General features: G+C 50.9%; 2 protein-coding genes across 2 annotated transcripts; one reads left to right on the plus strand and one right to left on the minus strand.

The window, feature by feature from the left end:
- Positions 1-221: 221 nt before the first annotated feature.
- Positions 222-1,127, minus strand: PLICBS_004098 (uncharacterized protein; the record flags this gene model as incomplete). Its single annotated transcript, XM_065600402.1, has 1 exon — positions 222-1,127. The coding sequence occupies one exon, from the start codon at positions 1,125-1,127 to the stop codon at positions 222-224; it is 906 nt and encodes a 301-aa protein (XP_065456474.1).
- Positions 1,128-1,907: 780 nt separating this feature from the next.
- On the plus strand, positions 1,908-3,835 carry PLICBS_004099 (uncharacterized protein; the record flags this gene model as incomplete). The annotated part of the gene is made up of 9 exons (XM_065600403.1): positions 1,908-2,005; positions 2,055-2,341; positions 2,392-2,464; positions 2,519-2,957; positions 3,015-3,048; positions 3,112-3,203; positions 3,252-3,340; positions 3,400-3,494; positions 3,549-3,835. 9 exons carry the CDS (start codon positions 1,908-1,910, stop codon positions 3,833-3,835), a joined length of 1,494 nt encoding a protein of 497 aa, XP_065456475.1.
- Between the last annotated feature and the right edge of the window lie 7,419 nt (positions 3,836-11,254).

Raw genomic sequence — 11,254 nt, forward strand, 5'->3', positions numbered from 1 at the left:
CTATGATACAGCGTTTTCACTACTTATCCGTGCTAGTTATTTACTTCCCCAGCTTTTTGTTTCTTTGTCTTCTTTAGGTTCTAACTTGATGTGGTATTACTGATGCCTATGGAATCAGTATGGCCTGAAGTCCTGGTGGCTATCTAACAAAAACGCCTCATCATCAGCATGGCCTGTCAAGACCTAGAAATCTCCATAGGTAGTGGCCGCCCTAACGATATTCACGCCTCAACGAAAGCCAAAACCTCCTTCACGAAGCTTTCAGGATTCTCTTCTGCGAGGTAGTGGCCACTGTCCTTCACAGTCCCAACCTTGACGTTCTCATACATCTCCTTTGCCATGCCCTCCGCCTCAGAGGCAATAAAACTATGATCGCCCGATAGAATCATAGCGCGCACTTTCACCTTCCCGTTCTGTTTCAGCGATTCCCGGTTGTGCTTTCCATCTTCGGTAAACGCCCGATAGCTAAGGAAGGCACATCGCAAAGCATCGGGCACCTGGTATTGCATTGTGTAGAAGTCCAAGACCTCGGGAGTGAAAACTGCCGAATTCTGCGTCAATCGATCGTAGAAGTGCTTCAAATATATCCTCTCTCTGCCCTGCACGAGCGCCACCGAGAATTCGGGATTGTGGCTTTGGAAATCAAAGTGCCAGAGGGTCTGCGTGTGTTTGATTTTGTCGAATAGTGTGGTTCCCGGGAGAGGGCATTCCCCCCAGATTACGCTGGCGACATGGTCTGGGAATTGAGTGACATAGGCGTGGGCAATAGTGCCGCCAATATCATGCCCGACAACGTGCACCTTCTCTGCGACTCCAATATGCTTAGTGAGCAGTTGGAAGATATCACTCGCGAGTTCTTTCTTGGTGTAGCCGGTATCACCCAAGGGATGGGAAGAGAAGCCATGTCCTCTATAATCTGGGGCGATGACGTGGTATCCAGCTTGAGCGAGTGGTTCGATAACGAAGCGGAATTGATAAGAGCTCTGAGGAAAGCCGTGGATTAGAAGGATCGTTCCTTTCTTCTCCTGCGAGGGTAGGCATTCTTGGTAGTACAGCCTGACTTCCGGGTCCTCTCGACTAAGATGTGTTTGACGATGCATCGTCTTGACAGAGTTGTTGAAGGGCATGGAGGTCAGATTCAAGATATTTTTTGGCTTTTTCTGAAGGTAGATTCGAGTTTGTATTTCGGAAGAGTATCAGACTGTGGAAGAATTTTTTGAGGGGATGGGATCCAAATATAGTTATACCACAGTACTCACACAACAACCCCCCGAGTCCACCCCGCGAGGACTTTAAATATGGTTCAGGTCAGGTTCCAAACCCCGGGCCGTCAGATCTCCAGAAGCTTGCGGAGTGCGATCAGTAGCGCGGCTGTTCAAAGCTCAAACAGTCTTACTAATTAGCCACTTAACCGTTTTACCAATTAATCGCTTAACCACTTAACCGTCTTCTAATGCCCTCATAACTCACGAGTACGCCCAGGAAAATCGGCAGAGCTGTTAAACGCTTAATTTAATAACGCTGGGGCGGTCAGCCACATTTCGCCTCCGCAAAGCCACATCTGAGTCAAACCTAGTCAAAGCTTAACCCCCGCAGCCATCTGGGAATAACCCGGCGCTGCCTTGGTACCAGGGAAAGCGTATATGGCCGCCGGCTTTCTATAAAAACTGACTCCAGGTCCATCTCCCCAGACCTCACGATTTCTGAAGTAAACTGGTCGCCGGGAAAAAAAAACCGTATCATATACAGCCAATATGGGTTTCCAAGCATGGCGGAGTGTTCCTGGGAAGCTATTGCTCCTGATTCTCAACCTTTTTACCGCCACGGCTTTGATTTTTGAAGGTTATAATCAAGGTGCGTATTGACGCTCATTCACAACATGGTTACATGTTACCAAGCTGATAGTCATGGTAGGTGTGATGGGTGGTGTCAGTGGTACATCAGATTTCATTGAAGTCACTCAGATTGGTTCAGACGGGGTGATCACCAACGCGACCAAGCAAGGGTAAGTCATACGAACCAAATTTACTTCTTGCCATCTGACCATTTTCTAGAGGACTTGTTTCCGTTTACTATTTCGGCTCCATGTTTGGATGTTTCATTGCGGGATGGTTCGGTGACAAGTACGGTCGAAAGAAGGGCGTCTGGCTCGGCGCTCTCTTTGGCATACTCGGAGGATCTCTCATGGCTGCAAGCCAGAACGCGAACATGTTCATCTGCGCTCGAGTTATTGCTGGCATTGGAATTGGTTTCATCAACACGATTGTGCCGCCATGGATCTCGGAACTTGCAACGGCTCATAACAGAGGCTCAAATTTTGCTCTGATCTTCACCTCTAACTGTGAGTGTCTTCTCCTTCCAGCTGGGCTTCCCAGTAGCTTATCGTTCTAGATATCGGTATCATCATTGCCTACTGGCTCAACTATGGTGTTCAGAACACTTCAAATGTGTCCTTCAAATGGAGGTTCCCGTGTGTTATCCTCCCCAATTTTTGCAAGACCATAGCTGACACATACAGACTGGCTTTCATGACAGCACCCCTCATCCTCATCGGCACTACTGTGGTGTTCTTGCCAGAATCGCCGCGTTGGCTCATTGCTAACAACCGCCGAGAAGAGGCTGTTGACGTTCTAGCAAAGGTTCGTGGCGATCTCCATCACAACGATCCTGCTCTTGTGGCGGAGGTTGAGCAGCTCGAGGCCGTTGTGGCGGCATCTCATCACAAGCGCAACCGCATTTGGAATATTGCCTTTGGCCGCTATTCCGGTCGTCTGCACCTCGGTCGTCGTGCCTGGATGAGTTTCTTCACGCAGCAGATGTTGATGTGGAGCGGGATTATGGCCATTACTACCTACTCAGGGCAACTCTTCCACCAGGCTGGTTTCACTGCATCCAAATCTGCATGGATGTCCGGTTTCTGCAACACATTGTGTGGTGTTTTCGGAACCCTGGCAGCTGTAAGTAACCCTTAGCTACGTGCCAAGGAATGTGCATTTTGTACTAAAATATCACAGACCCTTGTCATTGATCGCTTCGGTCGAATCAAGAGTATGTTGACGGGATTTTCGTGCCAGGGAGTTGTTCTCTTCATGTGCGCCGCTTTTCTCAAAGTTTCCAAGGACACAGATGATGTCTCCAAAGCTGAGAAACTCGGTGTCGCCTCTGCCACCATGTTGTTCGTCTTCTTATGGATCTTCACCATGGTAAGCCACCCTTAGTATGTGTGCAAACCATTTTCTAACACGTCATAGTTTATCATTGTGCCCTGCTTTTTATATGCAACAGAAATTTGGCCACAAGAGGTTCGGGCTCAAGGGTACGCCTTTGCAATATTTGGATGGTAAGTCATGCTATAATATACAGAAACGGTCGATAGAGTGTACTGACGACGATTCTCAGGTCTGTGGGCTCTGGCCTTACAACTTTGCTCATCCCCATCATGTTGGCAAATATAGGATACGGAACTTTCATCCTTTTTGCCTGTTTCAATATCAGTGAGTACCTTACTGCCATTCTTACTTAGCCATATACTAATAATGATCTGTCAGTTGCAATACCTGCAGTGTATTTCATCTACCCTGAGACCAATGGCCGCTCTCTTGAAGAAATGAACTTGCTTTTCGCTTCCCCTTCGCTCCTGGTTAGTGCCAACAAGCGAGAGTACGATAGGATGCTCAACGAGGCTGGGGGTAACGTCGCTGTTGCCGAACGTCGCCTGTTTGATAGTGCCGATGCAGAAACCAAGGAGATTGATGACAGGGCCGACTTTTTGAGTACTAGCGAAAAGGAAATGACAGGGTACTCCAAGGCCAAGGTATTGACCTCGGAGAAGTAGAGGGCTGGTGGGATAAATTTGTGAGACGGTAGGAGTTTTCTATGTGTTCATTTGTAATCTTTTAATACAGAGAGAATTAAATTCGGAGAAAAACGTCGTCTAACTTAATTACTATATTTATATATTAAATACCTTAGTAGCTTATATATTTTCTTTAAGTAGCCTAGGTATGCGTTTTGTCTAAAAGGTCAGTCTTGTACACGTAATTGATATCCTAGGAAGCGCATTTGGCGTACGTCGGACGCTGTCCGTTGCACACCGGGTTAGTTTCCTGAGCAAAGCCCGATGGTGGCACGGCTAACACTCTTGCCTCACTTGCCGCCACAGCGGCCGGTGGCCCACGGCAACAAGCGAGATTAGCAGCGGCAGCTCAGGCGCTTAAGAGCTCCTGGAGCTCTCTTTTTCTTGTTCTCTTTCCCTTTTCTTATTCAGCTTTGGATATTCGTTACAATCGCCTAGCCAGTTGTCAATATACTCGATTACAAAAAGTGGACAGAGCATTGGGCATAGGCTCTTAAGCAAGGTTTCATACCTTTGTCTTACGCCTTTGACATGCTAAACACGCAGATTTAGTAACGCGCTTCCGCAAAGTAGAGGCGGAGATTTAGTAGGGATCGTCTTGCGTTCCTTACGCTTTACAGGAAGCAGTCTCCGCTTCTTCTGGCCGGATTCATCCGATTTAGCGCGCTTTCTCTTGTTTAACATATTGGAGCTATTGGAGGCTGGGGCACGGGTTACCTTAGCCAAGTTCTCCACTTTGATCCAAGGTTGCTATTGTTGAAGGGGCACGGGCGGTGCCTCGTAGTCAATGCCAGCCGGTTTTCCCCAATCAAGACAATGCGACCGGGGTTGCGGTGCACGCAATCTCCCCATGGCCCGAGCGCTGGGACGTTCAGAAACAGCTGAACAATCGAAATGCGCTTTCATTGGGCGTGCGGCGGCTCTGCCAGAGTCGAATTATTGGGCCCCACTATGGAGGGGTCACAGCATTAATCAATATCTCAATCTGAGTCGCGTACCGCGTCATGGACCCCGCGTGCATGTCGCGTAAAGTGTTCATAGCCATCGCCGTGACATGTGCTTGAGGGTGAACAGGCCCTGGCAACCTACTACAACGTCCACGACAATGCATCCATTCATCCATCTCCCAAAGTTCCCCGTCGTCATCTGCAAAACGTGCGGCTATGCCTGCGTCGCAGATAAAGTCGCCGGCCGCCTGCTAGCGCGGCATCGGAACCTGCCAGTCGCGGGACGGCGCGCTGTGGAGCACACCGTCAAGAGCATTCCCGACATTATCCACCAACGAGACGAACTGGGCAGACTAGAAGTCCCACCTCCAGCCATACGGGCGATCCCGCATCTTGCCCCACCGAAGACTGATGGGCTACGATGGCGAAAATGTCCGTTTGTTTCGCGCCGTCTCCAAAAGGTCCGGGCGCACTGTCGCTCGGCGCACGACTGGCAAAACCCACGAAGCAGGAGGAGGCCAACTCGCAACGAATATGCGCATCCGGACAAGCCGCGGAAAGAGGGTGTCAGATGCCAACGCATTTTCGTATCCGGATCGGGGAGCGGTTGGTTTGAAGTAGGACGAACGGCAGGCGACTGATACACTGGCGCCCGGGCGCGTTTTTCTCCACAAGGCCAGCGGCCACCACAGCCAACCGTGAATGCTGCAGCAACACAACCAGAGTCGCCGACGCAAAGAAATAGCAGATTACCCAACCGAAGACTCTATGTTTTGACAAAGGTACAACGGTCTGTGCTATCAGCCACCGAGTACAAGGCTTCTTGCTCTCGGCTGTTCCCTCTATCCTCTGCAATATCTCTTTCACATCCCTTCTCGCGTTCGCTAGGAGGTTGTCTCCCATCTCCTTTACGACCTGGGCCTCCACCCGTTCGTCTTCTGCTTTGCTCCAATCTAAATATGCCATCATCTCTTCTTTTGTCCAGCTTCTTCGCCCTGTCGAGGTAACGCAGAGCGCAGGCATTTGTTTGTAGTCCAAACACCATTCATAGCTCTGTTTGTCGTATCTTTGTGGAAGACCCATCGCCTTGCGATATTGTTGGTTGGTCTTTATACTACCTGTGGGCTGTGCGTCATACCATGCCTGTCGTGACGTAATGTATCTTGCATAGATAGCTTCTGGGGCATCATAGCGCACTGCAGGTTGCAACTTGTCGTCCTCCGACCTTGACGGCTCTTCAACAGGAAGTGGTTCGGCAGTGTCGCGAACAGGATCTGACGAGGTACCAACAGAACCCTCTCTGTCGGCGGACGGGCAAGGATTGGCAGCCATCCGAGGTGGTGATGGAGACACTGCTGTTTGGCATGTGCGCCGCGGAGGGAGATCTCACAGACTGATCCAGTCCGCGAAGAATCTCCAGGTGCATCGATAGATCCACCACTGAGGAAGGTGGTTCAGCCGATGCGGTTCGGGCAGGCACTGGGTGGTCCGTAGCTGGCTCGACAGTCGAATTCACCTTCTGTGCAAGTGGTGCCGGTATATCCTTGAATCTCAGTGGACAGGCCTTGGACGTCATGATATGGCCAATTGCATGACACCTGCTACACCTTGTCGTCTGCCCTCAATCACCTCGAATGCGGAAGGCCATTCTTCTTGAAGGAAGAGAATCGGATCACAAGCAGCGACTGGCGTGTGCTCCAGGCGCTGCGCAGTATCTTGCTAGACTTTCAGCTTGTGGTTAAAGCGCTGGAGGGCGATGGACAGGGGAAACACCGAAAAGAATGTCAAGATGAGGTTGAGCCTCCTCTGTCCGGTAAAGTGATTTCATGGTCGCGTCAGGACGATCATGTTCTCATACGTCGTGTGGTGTTCCGGTGATTTCCACAACTGCCCCACGTTTTCTGTTCAGAGGCAAATAGTGACTGGACAAAGCATTGACTGCGACCGTACTTTGGACAATGACGCAAAGCAATTGTAATTTATAGCTCGGAGTCCGCGTGTGACCTTTCGCTTCTCCACGTCGGGGGAGGAAATCGGGCGGGAGCTTATTTAACTACTAGCGAGAGTAGATATCGCGATAAGAAAGGGTCTCTTTTATTTTAAGGCGCTCAAAGATAAAGTAGCTAGTGCTATATTTATATATAAAGCTAACCCCAGCTCAACTATAACGCAGCCCTAATATCTTTACCTAGCCCCGGATGGATATGCCTTCCCCGTTCGCGCCTTTGTTCATGCAAAAATGCCCCTTTCAACGAATTAATTGGAATTAACTAGCTGACTAAACTACGAATCAGATTCTGCATCGATTGATGCTATTCTGGAGTAGCCACTGCACGAGCGAAACTACTGCGTGTGCCCGGACAGAACCTGCCATGTACTTTGATCTAGTTCCCTTAACGTTGCCGCTACGGCGGACGGGCCAATTTCGAAAGGAGGACTCGGTTCTCTGATCTTTTTAGGCATCGGAGCATTCCCGTCACGCATGTAGCCAGTCAGGATTTTCTCGCATAAGCAGACTCCTCGGCATCTGAGCGTAAGAAGTTATCCCTTCTCCCGTGGGGAAAGCTCTGCTCCGCTTTGTGGCAGAATTTTATGAGTCTTGTCTCGAGACCAACAGGAACATGGATAACAGCTCGAGCTGTATAGGAACGGGTCTCAGGACAGCCAATGTCACCGAGGCCGACCTGAGGTGACTTTGGTAGTTGGAGAATCGGACCAGGTACATCATACCCACCTCAGTCGAATCAGGCGTCTTTTGTTATCTGATTCACAAAGGACCTTCCACCAGATTGTCAGCAAGGTTTGCATCAGCGCCTTACCATCTTGGTGTGCATCGGCAAGCTGGGCTTGGACGCCTAGATCATTCTGTTCCAGGACCAGCCGCCTAGACAACTGTGTCCTGGCTAAAACTGGCTCTGCACAGTTTTGTGGTGGCCATAGCATACGCATGATACGGCTAGTCTTGGCCCTCTGGGAACTCACGACGCTAGACAGCAGCCGGTTCTGGGCTGGGGCACAGCCGGACTCGGACTTGGTCTCGGCAATGACGCACGGCCATCCATGGCACATTCGTTTCGAATCCATATTGAAGCGCCGTTTGGCGTTAAAGATTGAGATCTGCAAGACGTCCGGCCTATTCTGCCTGAAGAACATACTGTACAGCTTCCTCGACTTATTCATGTACTGGAAACAATACGTCCAGAAATGATGATGGGCTTCTCCGTGCTAAACTGCGGAATATCTCCGAGAATCTCCGAAGTTCCTTCGCGTGCAGCTTTACAACTAGCCTCATCTTTCCAGGTAAAAAGAGCCAACACATTGAACTGCGGCTGGCCTCCATCGCGCGCGGCGTCAAACTCGACAACTTCGCACTTCAACAAGCCTGCGGATCTCCAGTGTCTTTCTACCAGAGGGATGTGGTGATCGATATAGTACTTCATGTCAAATGTTGCGCCATCGCGGCGCGGGTACAGGACCGTCGATACATAAGACATGTTGAGAGTTCGTGTAGATAATACGCCCTTGAGCCGCTTTCGGGGAGATTCTGTCTCGCTTTTATGTTGACACTTAGAGATGGCGCGTAATTTTAACGACTAGTATAGTACATGGCAGAAGTGAAGTAAGTTAACTGGCATCGGCGCGGCGGGTGGTCGGCTCACCTTAATGTATGGAAGTGAGCCCACCGACATCGGAGCGTAAGGCTCTGTTGTTGAGGTGACTCAAGGCAGAACATTCCGTCACGGATTTACGTACAAGAGTTCGTGACACGCCATCGGAAACGTCACAAGGACAACAGCGGGGACGACCCGGCTTAAAGGCTGCGCCGGCTTACGAGGGTTTTTGTTTGCAAAAGCCGGAGCTAACTAGTTCACGGTAGCACTCCGCGGGTCAAGGGCATCGGATACCCCCACCCACCCAATATCCGGCGAGCTCGACCAAGGCTTACACTCACTCACTAGTTGATTACGCCCAGTGGCCGGCTAGCCAATAGAGCACCTATCTGCTTAATTACATCTTCGTTCCAAAATTTGACGAAGTCTCAAAATAGCCCGTACCTTCTCCACCTCCAGCTGTTTGTCTTTCTCGTTCGTCATGAAGCCCTGTTCCCGTGTGTGTTTTTATTAACAAGCAAGCTTGAAGGCGATTCTTCAAGTGTTCAGAGTCCTATCTACGGCGGCTGAAGCGGTGCCTGTTGTTGGATGCACGGGTGATGTGCGAGGGGTTAGTAGTGAATGGCTGGTCCGGCGAGGCCCCATCAATTTTGCGTGTTCTCCAATCGCCCTGTTGCTAACGCATAACGGATCGTGGCCCGCACTGCTTCCATGTCTGGTGCCCAGTTGTCATTGTCCGATCGTTGCTTGCCTCCCAGGTAGAACGAAATGTTCCCTCGCTGTGTGTCTGTGCATTGTATCATCTCCGTGCGAAATGCTGTCCATCTGGTGCATCAAAAAAGAAAGTGATCTACTGTTTCTCAGGCGTGTCCGCAAGCGTACTGTTGCGACGCTGCTGCTTTGATGCGGTACAGGTAGTCGTTGAGTCGCACCATGCCTGTCCTGAGCTGTGCCAGCACATTGGCCTCCTTCCATGTCAATTGGTCATACAGTTGGCGAGTGTGTTTCCCTGGTAGTGCTCCGTCGATTCTCTTGGTGAAATCGCCGACGTTGCTCGAGATTTTATTGTCAGCACGCTGTTTCGCCCTGGCAATGCCTAGTGTTGTCGACCGTGTTCTGGGAAACTTCGCTGCGGGAGTCGCGCCCTCGCGCGTGGCGTCCCGTGCCTCGTCCTTGGCCAGTCTGAGGAGTTCATGTTCACTGCTGACGGACACCCATGTAACTGTCACCGCGTTTCCCTGGTCTCTCAGGGCGCCGATGGTCTCGTGTATCGAGTCGACATACTGCTGGCCTGATTGTTGTCGTGGGTTTCGAAGGGTAAGAACGGCTGCCTTGTTGCTTGTCAATACTTCCACGCTCCGATTTCTCATCTCCGGTAAACACCTGAGCACTTGCGCAATGGCCGCTAACTCTCCGGAGAACGGGTTCTGTTCCGTCCTCAGGCCAAGGATGAAGGAGTGGCGTTCAAGTCCCGCTCCTTGTTCACTTGTAGGAGACAGTTCGATCACCGCACCAGACCCTACAAGACCATTACGGGCTGAGCTGCTCACTGCTACATGCATAACCCCGTCCGCGCCCGCTTCTGTGCCTGTCGCTGCGTCATCGTCGTCAGTGATCGTCCGGATCCGTTCGGCCCACGGAGCCAAAGAGAAAGGATTGATCGTCTCCAGTTCGTCGACCGGAATGTCGTTGAGTGCTGTCGCCAGCTCGTAGAAGGGAGACCGACAGAACGGCTTGAACTTTCGGATGCTCTTCGTCGCGTTACGCAGTGGATTTGTCGTAGGCAGAGTATGCATGTCGGTCCACATCTTGACGGCTCGTCTCCAAAAACGCTCCTGGGCGCTTGGGATGTGTGCTTCTGCTTCAGCTATACTGGTGGCAACGGTCATGAACGTCTCGACGATTGCCTGCGCCCCAGCCCTCTGCACTCGATTGATCGGGCCGGCCCGGTTGTATCGGCACGCCTGCATCCATACATTGGAGGCATAATCTACGATTGGCGCGACCATAGCCGTGAACAGCTGTCTCGCCGTGGCTGGTGTGAGGCCACGAAGCCGCTGGAGCTCCGTGGCTCTCCAAGCCCTTGGCGGATGCTCGCGCCATATGCTCCTTGTACTTCAGGCTGGAATCCATGATCATCCCTAACACTTTGACGTGTCTTTTTGGATGGACGATCTGACCTTTGATGACGAATGCGTGAGTATCGAACTTGAAAGCCTTGCGAGTGAAGTGGATGATGGACGTCTTCTTGGCCTCGAACGTTGCTCCGCTACGTCGCTCCCAGTCCAGTGTATCTTGGTAAGAACGGCCGATACGTCGATAGCATATTCGCAACTCATCAAGCCACACAGGCACAAAAGAAGCCATCAATCTACCCAACGATTGCTGGAGATTGTGGGCTTTCCTGGGAATGGACAGTCGGCTCCATGACATCGAGGCCGAAGCAACGGGGACATGCAGGTGGATATCTCGGCACCACGTGTATATGCGCTGGGCTTCTTGTGACCGGGCCTTGCTCTGGATCTCGCAGGATTATAAGGCACAACTCTTATGCCTCGCGTACCACTCGCTGTTGCGGTTATACCATATAGCTCGGCGAAATGTTTGGACGCCCAGTCGTCCAAAATATTGATATTGCGCACTCGGCCATCTCGAGAACAGTAGTACTTTTTGCCTTATCTTCAATCGCTCGCAACCATTCATTATGGTTATGAACGTCATGTGGCTTGTACTAGCATAGTTAAGCTATGAGCCTCATCACGAAATGGCACGGGCCAGTAGCACATATGACGCCAAGGTTGTAAATCCTTTATACACGCTATAGCGTATAATGTTGATGT

Source organism: Purpureocillium lilacinum, assembly GCF_023168085.1.
Source record: "Purpureocillium lilacinum CBS 284.36 DNA, scaffold_3, whole genome shotgun sequence".
NCBI classification, from domain to species: Eukaryota; Fungi; Ascomycota; class Sordariomycetes; order Hypocreales; family Ophiocordycipitaceae; genus Purpureocillium; species Purpureocillium lilacinum.